The following is a 13,339-nucleotide window of genomic DNA, read 5'->3' as shown; positions in this document are numbered from 1 at the left end:
GAGGAAGAAAATTTGAAACTCAAATTTCTTTTTTTGTCAGACTTTATTTTTTTCCAATTACATGTAAAAATGTTCATATTTGTCTTTTAAATTTTTGAGTTCTAAATTCTCTCCCTCCCTCTCTGCTCCCTCATTAGAAAGGCAAGCAATTTGATATCACTTATACATGCGCAATCATGCAAAATATATTTCCATATTAGTCATGTTGTGGAAGAAGACACAAACAAAAAGAATACCCAGAAAAAAGAAATAAAGTATTTTTTAAAAATGCTTCAATCTGCATTCAGGCTCCATCAGTTCTTTCTTTGGAAGTAGATAGCATTTTTCATCCTAAGACCTTTGAAATTGGCTTAGATGATTGTATTGCTGAGAATAGCTGTCATTCCCAGTTGATCATTATACTTATTATTATACTTTCTTATTGCATACAATGATCACCTGGTTCTGTTCATTTGATTTTGCTTCAGTTCTTGTAAGTCTTTCCAAGTTTTTCTGAAGCCATCATTTATAGCATAATGGTATTCTGTTATAATCATAGACCACCATTTTGCTCAGTCATTCTCCAATTGCTGGGTATCCCCTCAAATTCCATTTCTTTGCCACCACAAAAAGAACTGCTGTAAATCTTTTGGGACAAGTAGGTCCTTTTCCTTTTTTTTCCCCTTTAACTTTTGTGATATAGACCTAGTAGCAGTATTGCTAGGTCAGAGATTGTGTACAGTTTTTACAGTCCTTTGGGTATAGGTCCAAATTGCTTTTCAGAATGGTTGGATCGATTTACAATTCCATCAATAGTGCATTAGTGTCTCAATTTTCCCACATCCCCCCTAATATATGACATTATCCTTTTCTGACAAATTAGCCAATAGGACTTATTTTTTCATATGCCTATAGATACCTTTGGTTTCTTTGCCTGAAAACTGCCTGCTCATATCCTTTGACCATTTATCAGTTGGAGAATGACTTGTGTTTTTATAGATTTGACTTAGTTCTCTATACATTTGATAAAAGAGGCCTTTATCAGTGAACTTGCTTAAAGAATTTGTTTTTCCGGGTTCCTGCTTTCCTTCTAATCTTGGTTGCATTGATTTTGTTTGTGCAAAAAAACCTTTTTAACTTAATGTAGTTGATATTATCCATTTTATATCTCACAATACTCCCTATCTCTTGTCTGGTCATAAATTCCTCCCTTATCCATAGATGGGACAGGTGAACTTTCCATACCTCCCTAATTTGCTTTGTATTACCTTTTAATGTATATCTAAATCATGTAATTCACTCTGCTATCCACTTCTGTTTTCTGGGTGAAGAACTCAAATTTTCTAAAAAATGAATGCTAAAAATAAAGTCTAAAAAATAGCACTTTTAAGTTTTGCAAAGAATTTTGCAAACATCTCATTTGATCATCAGAAGAGACCAGTATAATGATTCTTCCCAATTTACAATTGAGGCAGAGATAGAGGCTAAATCACCTGCCCTGAGACACACAGCTAGTACCCTGTCTGAAGCAGAATTTGAACTCACGACTTTCTGAATCTGGGTCTAGGGCTCTATGCACTGAGATACTCCTACTCTAGAACCAGTACCTTGCCTCTGTCCTATGCTCAGGAACAACAGACTCCAGCTAAGTCCAGATTAGTGTGAACAATGACTCCTCAGAGGTGGTTCCAAGCATCTTAATTCACAGAGTTGAAGTTATAATTATGTGAAATCTAATCACTGGTTCCAGTCCAATGGAAACCTTCAGGGCATATTTGAATAATATTGGTACTTCCTGGGGATTCAGGAATTGTATTTAGTTACTTTCTATTTTAACTAATTATTCTTGCCCAGCAAGTCCTCAGCTCAGTTGTTTCTACTTGATGAAGAAGTCCAAGAGTTTTCCATCCTGGCCACCCTGCTCTCTGGTCATGTCCCTGGCAGGCTCCAGGTGACCCCTCCCCGATTATCCATCCATAAGTGGTACCGGTCTATTCTTTGCCCCTTGCCCTGCTCTCCAAAATCAGTACACACAAGAGTTTCCCTTTGGGTGGTTTTAAGTCTTACCCCCATGCTGAGGGATGGGGGACGGTAATATTAGTCTAGTCTGTGGGCTTTCCCAGCAGTGCCATAAGCTCTGGCAAGTTCTATCATGATGGAATTGCTTCCGGTTATGTGCCTGGCGACAGACTGTCTGGCTGTAGGCACAAAGGTCCAGCCCCAGAACCCCAACCTCTAAGATGAATTCCCAGTCTGGAGGTGACCCATGGCTGAGCAGTCCTCTGGGGAAGTCCACAGGGAAATTGTAATAACAAATAAGGAAACTGTTTTCAAATTTCAGAAAATCGGCTCATCTTAGTCTTGGTCTTTTAAAAAGTTTTATTGATTGATGCCTTCTGTTTTTTTAGGCAAACGCCCTGAAGTTAGAAGTAGGAGAACAGGTACCAAACTTATACTGCTCGGGGATGTTTCAGCACCCAGGAATGCCCTGATCCAATGAAATCCAGATCCAGTTCCTTTTTGTTCCACAGCCATTTCATCAAAGCAGCCAGAACCAACTCAAAACCAACCGTGCCTGGCAGCGTGTACAAAATTCTTCTCCCCTAGCTCCCAACCTAAGAAGAGAAGATGCTTCATTATTTGTTCTCTGTAACTGAGATGGGCCCATAAAATTCTTTGGAGTTTGTGAGCATCGCTTTCCTTTAAAGTTTGGAAGTCATTGTCCCTAGTGTTCTCCTGGTTCTACCACTTCGCTTTGCATTTGTTCATACAAGTCTTCCCAGGTTTCTCTGAGTTCTTCCTCCTCCTTTCTAATGGTGTGATATTTACGCACTTTCATGGGCTACAGTGGTTTAGCCATTCCCTTGTTGATGGGAACCCACAGCTTCTTGGAAGGAGAGTTGAATCCCTGACTCAAAGTTATTTGTCTAATGCTCTTCTTATTGGTGGAGTCGATGACGCGTCCACACCTGCGCGTGGGGCGGAGTCAAGGAGGTCTAGGGAGAAAAGAGGTCCCACCAGGTCTTCCCGTTTTCCGGAATCAGGAAAGAATGGTTCCAGACTCTCCTTAGGACCCCAGAGGGAAATATTCTGAGAAGCCATCATGTGGATCACCTCGATTCCATCTCTGTCCTCTTCTTGCTTCAATATTGACTTATGGACTTCAGTGAATTTCTTCATGGGTGAGATCTGAGCCTCTTGCTTGGTTGAACGAAGATATTTCACTCCCAATGGGAGATCGCCTTCATTCTCCGTATTGTCGGGTGTATTCTCATTTGTTTAACTTCTCTGGTTTCTGTTTACTATTGGAATGGACAAAAGGGTTTATTTGCTCATCTCTGTGAGGTCTTTGTGGACTTTGGTGAGGCAAGTTTTGGGTCTATAGCTTGGGATGCTCTGTCCCAGCTACACGAAGGATCGATGTCTGGATCTCCTTTTGAACAACCAGACTAACAATTTTAGGTGAGTTGGACTGATAGAATTCAATCTCTCTGGCCCCAACCTTCTGTTTGGGGAGGTTGCAGTCAGAGGCTGCGCAAACCAGCAGGAATCATTCTCCTTTTGGAGAAGGGTGGACAGATGAGAACGTGATGTACACACTTCTTACAGTATTCAGTTAAGTGCTGGGGGTCCACTTAAAGACCTTAGAGGATTTGGATTCAAATCCTGCCTCTAATGCTCTGACTTTGGGCAAGTGGACTTCCTTTAACCTCCCTCTTCAGTCAAACAAAGGGTTTAAAGAGCTCTATGTATTCCAGGCCATGCTGGGGGCTCTTATTTTTTTTTTTAGGCCATCAGTTCCTTGTCTTGTGTTGAAAAGTTCCAGGCAGGAGAGTTCCTCCTCTAATGCAGATCGAAGGTCCTCTGGTAACCGCCAGGTCTCTTCAAATCAGGACTCTTAATACCCTTTAATTTGAAAGGGACCAAGACTGTGGGGTTTGGGGATGGGGAACCCCCAGCAGGTGGACAGCTTTCTCTACTGAAGATTATATGCGGCTCCTCTGCTTAGGCACTAGTGACTAGCCCAAGGTCACCTTGCTAGCCTCGGTCCCCACCTGCCACGCTGGCTCTCCCGGGAGCCAGTCATTCTAGGACAAGGCTCGCCGCAGGGAAATTGGAGCTGAGTCCACGTAGCAGAAGGAGCCCGAGGCCCGCCCCTATCGCCCGTAGGCCCCGCCCACCAGAAAAGGTCACGCCCCCTCTGCGCAGGCCCCACCCCTACAGCGTCCCGAGTCGTTTCAGTCTCCTCCCAATCCCGCGGCTGTTCGCCGCCTTGCTCCCGCCTCCTTTCGTGCGTTCGTCGTTCGTGCGTGTGCTGCGCCGTGACGTGACGCTGATGCGGTTGCTGTGGGCCGCGGCTGTCTCTGAAGGAACTGAGGGTTGCTGCGCCGGCTCCGGAAGCGCGGCCGCTGGAAAGAGGCGGGTCCCGGGCGCTGCGTTCGGAACCGCCCGGGGCCGAGATGCGCCGGGCCCGCTGTGCCCTGTTCCCCGGGGCCCTGCCGCGGAGGCGGAGGCGGGGCGACCGTGCAGGTAAGACCAGGTGGGCGGGGGTTAACGTCCATCCACCTGTCGGGCGTCCTCGGGGCCTTCGGGGCGCTGGACTGCCCGGCCCGAGATATCTTGGTAGTTGTCACGCTTATCTCTCCCCCTAACCCGCCCTTCCCCTCCCCCCCCCCCCCCGCCTGGCTTTGGAGCCTCGGTTTTCCCTGCTCCCCGGCCCAGCGCCGCTGGATACCAAGGGCCTGAGAGGGGCGCAGGGTCTCCGGGAGCCGCAGAACTCGAACTCGGCTCTTCGACTCTGGGCTGGCACTCTCTGCACGGTGCTCCCGCTCTCTGACCCGTCTGCGCTTTTCCCCAACCACCCTGGGCAGGGGTTGTCACCTCCATCCTACGGATGAGGAAACTGAGGCCCAGCAAGGCCCTTGGCATTACCAGAGTCTGAGCTACAGATTAAGGATGGAAGGGACAGATCTGGGGGGGTGGGGGTGGGGGAGGTAGGGAACAGCTGACCAGCAGCTCTCCGGGACTAGGACCTGAACCTAGCCGGGCTGTGGCACAGGCACAATTCGAACTCAGGGCTTTGAAACTCCTAGGCTTCTGGACCTTACTGTTCCTCCAGAGGAACCCCTAGACAAGGAAAAACCCCAAGCGGTTGTAGAGGCGATTGAATCCTATGGCCTCATAGAGAGTGCAGATCAGGTCAAGTCACTGAGCATTCGGGCCCCCCCTCTCCCCCAGCCACGATATAAAATAAAGGGAGGGGGGCAGCTGTATGGTTCAGTGCATAGAGAGCCAGGTCAGGAGACGGGAGGTCCTGAGTTCAAATCAGACCTCAGACTTTCTAGCTGGGTGATCCTGGTTAAGTCAGTTAACCCTTCCTGTTCTTCTGCCTTGGAACTGATGGATTCTAGAGCAGAAGGTAAAGGCTTTGAAAATAAAACAAAGGGAAAGGTATATGCCTTAATGAAAGACTTCCTTTGCCAGAGGAAATTTCGTATCCAGCAGTGATTAAACAGAGATACACTGGAGAGGCATCACAATAGAGTAATAATAATAACTTCTATTTTTTGAACTCTTTAAGAGGGAAAAAGCATTCCCTCCCCAGCAGTCCATGGCCCAGTAGTGTAGGGATTTGTCTAGTTTTCAGCCTTGGCATAACTTGAAGGAATCCGTTTCACTTGGCTTTTCTAAATCCACTTGAAGAGCCCACATGTGTTGACTGGACCCTTCCTTCCAGCTTCCCAGTGGATAGCACCTAGGATCGCTGTTTCATAAAGGAAGACATGCCAACAGCAGTAGTAATCGTAGCAGTCCTGAGGCTCGGGGGTGGAATGACACCCAGGTAGGCACGCAGCCTCCGATCCAGATCTTTTGGTGACTCTTCCAGTGCCCAGGCTTCTATTTCAGAGACTTCATAAGTAGTAGAGAGGAAAATGAGAGCTGGGAACAGAATTAAAATTCCACTCCAGACCCCTCATGGTACCCCTGAGGAAGCGTCCGTGTGAGGCTGCCAAGTTAGTGGTGAAGCAGGGCTTAGACTACTCTCCCCAAGTGACCAACCGCATCTTACCAGTTTGGGCAGTCTGACACTGGTGACCACTCCTTCTTCCTGGTTTCTGTGTCCTCTTGGGACTTCTGTGACATGGCTCTGTCTTGGCCTCCCCCCCTCCTTGCTCAGTTAAGCTTGGCTCTCCCCCAAGACTGTTCCCCGGACTTTGATCCCTCTCTGTCCCATCTCTCTAGGTGGTCCCATCAGCCCCTGTGGATCTGATTATTATCTTTATGCAGATGCCTCCCTAATCTCCATCCCTAGCCCTGCTCTCCCTTGGGCACTCATCTCCTATTGCCACCTGCCCATTCATTATCCCCCACTTAAATGCCCCAAAATGTCAGAAACAGACCTCACGCTTCCCTGAAAAGCCTCCCCCGCTCTGCACTTCCCTGCCTCTGGGGCCGGCCCCCTCACCTTTCCAGTTGCCATGGCTGACAGCCTGGGCGCCATCTTTGACCCCCCCATTCCTCTGCCCTTCACATCCGTTTAGTCGCCCAGTCTGGTTGATGACAGTCTCTGGTATCCATCCCTTTTCTCTGTTGGCACAGCCTCTGGTCTATCTGGGCTTTTAATGGCCTCCCAGCAGGTTTCCTGACGCCCTGCTGCTCAGAAATCTTCCCTAGCTCCCAAGTGCTTCTGTTCTCAAGTTCCAGATCCTCAGTGTATTGTCTCAGCTGCTTCATAGGCTGCCTCCCACCTCTCTTTACAGTTATTCATTGATGCTACTTCATCGCATTGCCTCACTGTCGAAGATGCAATCTTCAGATCGAGTTTGGAAAGACAAGGATTTCATAGGCTTAGCATTCCCGCTAAACTGATTTAGAGTACCTGGCATTCCCTCTGCTATTTTCTTGCCTGGGTCCAGGCTGGTGGTGGTCATATGTAGAATGTAGCTCCCACCTTGCTGCCCCTCATTTTGCTTTCAAGGCCCAGCTCATTGGATGGCTCCTACTGGAAGCCCCTGGATCCCCTTCCTTGTCCTCCTGAGGTATTTTGTTTATGTGCTTTCTCTTGTCCCCAGGTTGCTCTAACTACACCAGTCCTGGCATCATTTTACAGTTATTCAGAGCTCCACGCAGATGGCTTTAAAAAGTGTGCCTCGTTGCCTCGTGGGCCAGCGCTTTTCCCATTACTCCACACTGCTTCTTCTGAAGGGAACCCCACAGTCATATCTTCCATGCCATCTTCATTTTCTGACTTAGGAAACTATTACCTAGAACAGGAGAGGGAGGTTGCCAAAGGCAGGTGAATTCAATGACAAAGCTGGAACTAGAACCCTGATCTCCTGACGTCCAGTCCAGGCCTCATCCTTATACCAGGATGACCTTGCTCTCTGCACTGCCACAAGCCAGACAATCCAGGCTGGCTCGCCAGACCAAGATCCTCATGGTAGGAAAAGCCTTTGACTCTTAGCCTTCCTTGGCTACTGGCTTTGTACCGGAGCCAGCCAGATGACGTCACCACAGCCTGGATGATTCCCCCCCTCTCTTACACGTTGGCATGCCTGCTGTAGGGAGAACCCACAGAGGGGAAAATGATGGCTGGAAATGTCCCCAGCACAGCTTAGCAGCCTGACGACTTTAGCCTAACAATGCCTGATCTTTTGCAGGAACTAAGGAGGTAGGATATTTGTTATAAATTCACATAAAAATCATTTTAAAAAAAGAAAACTATGCATAGAAATTGAGAATTTGAGGGATATTTTTGCTATGCTCAATGGCCAAAGTTTCCTTTTTGGCAAATTGAGACTGACTGAAATTGCAGGGTACAGAATATTGTCCAGTGAAAGTGTTTTAAAAGGGAAAGTTTTGTCATTAAGAAATGCCCATGTTAGCAGATAACCTGAAGGTTATTAACGTGGTCCTTTTTCAAGAATCTCAATTTTCATTTAATCTCACATTGCAGCCTTCGATTTTGCTCGGTTTCATGAAAGTAAAATTTTTTTCAGTCTTGGAAAACTTTCAAAGGATTATACCTCTTGTTCTCTCCTGAATTATTGTCATTTGGGCTATTTTCTGGTTGTTGAATTGCTGGAATTATAAAATGAAATGGGATTTTCTGAAGCGGCCTGATTTTATATTCATATGCCTATGTAGGTAGTTAACCACCTGCAGAGTAACGTATAGGAAATCATGTGCTGATATTTAATTTAGCCAGAAGTTATCAAGCACCTGTTCTAGAAAAGTGTAGCCCTGGGGGGCCCTGATGAGAGTTATAAAATGAATGAAATAATCCTGTCCTTCAAGTCAGGCCCAAGAGCTGGAATGGGACACTGGCCCCACCCTAAGCAGTTCCCAATAAGCTGTGGCTTTGGACAAGTCTTTATTTTTTACATAAAATATTCCCAGGTATCGCACCCCTTTCTCTCCTCCTCACACTGTAGAAGGCATCAAGTGTGTGTGAGTGTGTGTGTGTGTGTGTGTGTGTGTGTGTGTGTGAGAGATATTCTGTCTTTTATGTTTCTGTTTATCAGTTCTTTCTCTGGAGGTAGACATTCACAAGTTATCCTTCAAACATTAATTCTGTAGCTGTATATAATTTTCTATGGATTCTACTCATTTTGGTTTTTGTTATTTCACGTATGTAGGTCTTTCCAATTTTTTTAAATTCACTTATTTATCATTTCTTACAGTGCAGTAGTATTTCATCACAACTGTCTGGCACACCTTGTTAGCTGTTCCCCAATTGATGAGTATTGCTGGGTCTGAGGGTTTATACAGATTTATAATTTTCTGGGCACAATTCCAGATTGTTCTCAAAATGGTTGCATCCATTCACAGTTCCACCAAGAGCATATTAGTGTCTCCATTTTTCCACTTTCCTTCCAACATTTGTCATTTTGCCCATTTATCATTTTAGCCAATTTGATAGTTTTGAGATAATATCTGAGATGTTATGATTTGCATTTCTCTAATCAGTAGAGATTTAGAGCATTCTTTCACACGACTTTGGACAAGTCTTTAAATCTCTTTGAACCTCAGGCTTGAATCCCTAAAGTGCCTCATGATTGTGAATTAGTAGGAAAAGGCATGACATTGGCAGTATTGTTTAATTGGTAAAAGAATGTCACCAGACAACCTTTATAAGGGCCAGAGAGATTCAAGTATACGAACTTGCAGCATAAACAAAGCAAAAAGAGCGGAAAAATCCAAAATTATAAGACAGAATTGTTCAGAAATTATTTCTTGGGGGGAGATGTGTGTTGGCCTGGACCTTGAAGGAAGTGGGGGATTGGGGCTGGCAGAAGAAAAGGAGGAGGCAGAGGGATGGTGGCATTTTAGATTCCAGAGAATGGTGTTTACAAAAGAGAGAAGGACATGCACGGGAGGTGGCAAGGAATTTGGTCTCCTTACTAGCGGAGAAGGGTTTGGATACCAAGTGGATAAACTTGACTCTGCCTAATAAAGTGGATAAACTTGACTAAGCATTGGGGAGTCACTGTAGGTTCTCCAACTGGTGAATGGTGGGATGACGGCAGCATTTTAGGAAGATGCACTTAGCTGTGCTGATAGGAGATAGAGTGACCAGCAGCTAGGAAGCTCTTACTGTGACCTGGCACAAGATAATAATGTCCTGCACTTCTTTGGGGGCTGTAGAAATGGAGAATGTAAAGAGGAAGAAATGGCAATATTTGGTTAGTGATTGATTGTGAGGTTAGGAGAAGCGGAAAAACCACACCAAAATGGAACCCTCCTCTTTTGGGAGGTGGAGGAGTGGCCTACTTTCCTCATGGCATCTCATAGCAGAAGGTCCAAGAAGAGCTGGGTTTGGCTCTCCTGCCTTTGAAGTGAACTGGGCCTGTTTTTTGCATTTTACTCTGTATTGGTTCCCAGACAGAAGAGTGCTAAGGACTAGGCCATGGGGGTCTAGTGACTGGCCCAGGGTCACCCAGCTGGGAAGTGTCTGAGGTCACATTTGAACCCAGGACCTCCTGTCTCTAGGCCAACTCTCAATCCACTGAGTTACCCAGCTGCCCCTGGACCTGTTTTCTTAAGAGAAATGGGAGATGCAGGATTGACCTTGGGTATGGGTTAGTCCTGGAGCTGCCATACCTGGTTAGGAGTCACATGGATAGAAGAGACTGAGGAATTACAAGGCCACATGCTTTCTTCATAGGGATCTGACCCACCAGTGGTGGTTTTAGAGGTTTAGTCATTATGCCTGTGCTCTGCCTGTAGAGGCCACGGCACTATCCTACTAAACTCCCCGTCCAGCCTCAGCCTAGCTTTTCAGTCTCACTCTACATGGCACACTTTTCTACACACTATGGCCCAGCCAAATTGGCCTTCTCGAAGTTACTCCCCTACAGTCCTCCCATCTCTTTGCCTTGGGGGGAGTGACTCTCCCCAAGGACCACCTTCTCCAGGAAGCCGCGATTCTCCACAGCTGCTCTCTTTCCCTCTAGTGAGGAGCGGAGCTGTAATCTGTATGGATTGAGGCATCCACTCATCTCTGTCAATCCCTAATCGAGGGATCACACTGCCATCACACTGTCACCCAATGCCTAGCACTCGGTATGTGCTTGATAATTGCTTGGGTTTGGCCTTACATAGATCGCCCCCATGAGCATGGATCGACCCTAGTCTGGACTGAGCACACATAGACAATCCAAAGTGGCCTTTGCTTTCTCCAAGGAGTGATTTAATGGTGACTTTTTTTTTAACCCTTGCCTTCCATCTTGGAGTCAATACCATGTATTGGTTCCAAAGCAGAAGAGCGATAAGGGCTAGGCAACAGGGGTGAAGTGACTTGCCAAGGGTAACAAAGCTAGGAAGTGTCAGATCAGATTTGAACCCAAGACCTCCCATCTTTGGGCCTGGCTCTCCATCCACTGAGCCACCCAGCTGCCCCCTAATTGTGACTTTCATCTGTGCTTCCTCCCAAGCATGTGTTTTGTGGTTGGTGCAGTACAGCTCTTGCCCAGTAATCTTGAGTTGCTGATTGAGGAGTGCCACCTGCCTTGTTTGTGGCAGGGCTGTTAGGAGCAGTGCTCTCTTTGTAGTATTTTTACAGATCGCCTTTCTCTGCCATGCCTGAAGGACATGTTGGGCATCAGGGACTGGCATTGACATCACTCAGTCACATGTGGTTGTCATCAGAAGCACTCTCAGGTGCGGTTAAATAAGATAATCAGCAAACATTTTCTCTGAGCTGAGAACTGCCCCTGGATCCTAGACATCAAGTTTCATGGTATATCTCAGTCATTTGCTTACTAGAATGCAAAATTACCAGTCAATGAGAATGTTTTTTATCTGTCATGAGAGCCTAAGACCAAAATAATGACCCTTAATTTTTTGTTCTGAATTCCTTTAAAGTAAATAGTCTTCCTCCCTAAACTCTCCCTTTAGTAACATAAGATATTTTTATGCTTTGAATGATATCCTTGTCCAACTTTCTAAAAAACTTCTAATAATAATAATAAAATGAACATTTACATGACACTTATATACCAGCTTCTGTGGTAAAGTCCATTACAATTATTATCTCATTTGATCACAATAACTCTGTGTTAAATTTATTGGTTTTATGGTTGGATCAAATATTAAATTGGTAGTCGCCAGGGATTTAATTTCTAAATCCCAAATGAATTACTAAAGTAAATAGAATTTATGGTAGTTTATTTTTACAATAGAGGGAAGATATTAAGGAAGAGAGAAAAGGGAGAGATAGAGAGAAAAAAAAAGCACCAGCTTCCTCTGAACCAGTTAGGAATTCTAAGGCACTAGTCAATGGTAAGGAGTCTCAAGTTGATGGGCCTTTCGTGGAGGTTCATACCTCCAGAAAGGGCAAGAAAGGAAGTCAGCCTTTTCACTCACCACAGTGACGGTCTAAGAGGAAAGCAGTCTGAGATCTCCTGCACAAACTCCTCAAGGGGTCTGGTTCCACAGCCAAGTGTCTTCACTCCAAGTCTGAGTGTTTGTCTTCCAGTCTCTCCTCAAGTGACTGTCCACTCCAACTCCTAGTGCTCATGAAGATCTGTGTCTCTGTTTCCACTATTTAAAGACCTTTTTCTCTTGTGTCACCTCCCCTAAATTTTACATCAAAAAACAGCAGACCTCCTTTTCAGGCCTGCCCACTCTTTCACACAGGGGTCACAGACCTCCAACTCAATGTATGAAATGGATGTTCATACCTTTTGTGGTTAGTTCACACTTTTTGTAGTTAGTTCATACCTTTTTCATGGTTAAAATGGGTAGATCTACTTTAAGTACTGGTTTTACACTTTTGGGGATTAAAATCTAAAAATAGCAAGGGGATTATAATTTAATCTTCACAATAAAGGAAGAGCCAAGTACCTTCATTGTTACAATCAGGGAAGAGCTAGATCCAATCTTCACACCTGGGAGGTAGAGGCTATTATTATTCCCATTTTACAAATGAGGAAACTGAGGCAGTCAGTGGGTAAGTGATTTGCCCAGTGCCACACAGCCTCCAAGTGTGAGGCTGAGTCTTCCAACTCCAGACCCAGCCCTGTATGTACTGTGGGGCCCCCTTAATCATTTTCTGATTATCTGCCATCTTCACCAACGTTCTTTGGGCCAGGACACACTAAACTAGTGCCCAACAGCTTCCTTCTTCCAGTCCATCTCTGAAGGTTGCACCTCTGTTGGCCATACGATATAGTCAGCAGTGGGCTGCTCCAGACACAATCCCCTAGAGCTGGAGTGCATTTTCAGCAGTGGTAACCAGTACATGACAAGGAGTGTGTGTGGAAGATCACTTTAACTGCGTCATCTCTCTCTCATTTCCAGGAACAGGGAGATTTTGGCTCTGCGGGTGCCCAACTGATTTTGAACCCGTGCATTGAAACAACTGAGACCGAGAACCGTGGTTTGCTTTCAACTACTGATCATCCTCGGTTCCAAAGTATCTCAGCATGGGGAGGTAAGTGGCACCAGGCCAGTAGAACCAAAGGCTTTGGCATCACCTCCATTGGAGCAGGTCACAAGTCTGTAGCCTGAGATACCCCAGCGATGGGTAAAGAGAGGCGTGAGATTGCATGGGAATGGTCCTGCCTTTTGCCTTGTCCCCCAAGGGTGTGACAGAACAGGAATGAGAAAGCCGTCCGGGCAGGCCATAAGTTCTGACGTCTCCAGCTGTCTGAAGTTTGGCCAAGAGGAGAGACCCCGAAAGAAAGAGAAGGGAAGAAAGAAGGGGATGGCTCCTGCGTGGCCCAAGCCCTTCCCTTCCTGCAGCCCCTCCTGGTGCTTTGAATTATAAAAGCATTGGCCTGAGGTCCTAGAAAGTTGTCAGAACCACTTTCCTAATTAGGAAGGGTGACTCATGTTGATATCTTCGTTACTCTTG

The 13,339-nt window shown here is 45.9% G+C and overlaps 1 protein-coding gene across 2 annotated transcripts in view; it reads left to right on the top strand.

Annotated features, from left to right (window-relative positions):
- The first annotated feature begins 4,275 nt into the window (after positions 1-4,275).
- LOC100021277 (ectonucleoside triphosphate diphosphohydrolase 4) overlaps positions 4,276-13,339 on the top strand; it is a 30,652-nt gene continuing 21,588 nt past the window's right edge. Inside the window, exons 1-2 of one of the 2 annotated variants that reach the window (XM_007477831.3) lie at positions 4,276-4,509; positions 12,784-12,916. In XM_007477831.3, the coding sequence (XP_007477893.1) occupies positions 12,909-12,916 (8 nt within the window). In that variant the 5' untranslated portion in view covers positions 4,276-4,509; positions 12,784-12,908. The remainder of the gene's footprint in view (positions 4,510-12,783; positions 12,917-13,339) is intronic. The other variant, XM_007477832.3, reaches the window with a different exon arrangement.

The sequence above is a fragment of the Monodelphis domestica genome, chromosome 1, assembly GCF_027887165.1.
Source record: "Monodelphis domestica isolate mMonDom1 chromosome 1, mMonDom1.pri, whole genome shotgun sequence".
In the NCBI taxonomy this organism is placed as follows: Eukaryota; Metazoa; Chordata; class Mammalia; order Didelphimorphia; family Didelphidae; genus Monodelphis; species Monodelphis domestica.
Note: the sequence above shows the minus strand (reverse complement) of the source record. Positions and strands in the feature narration are given on the sequence as shown.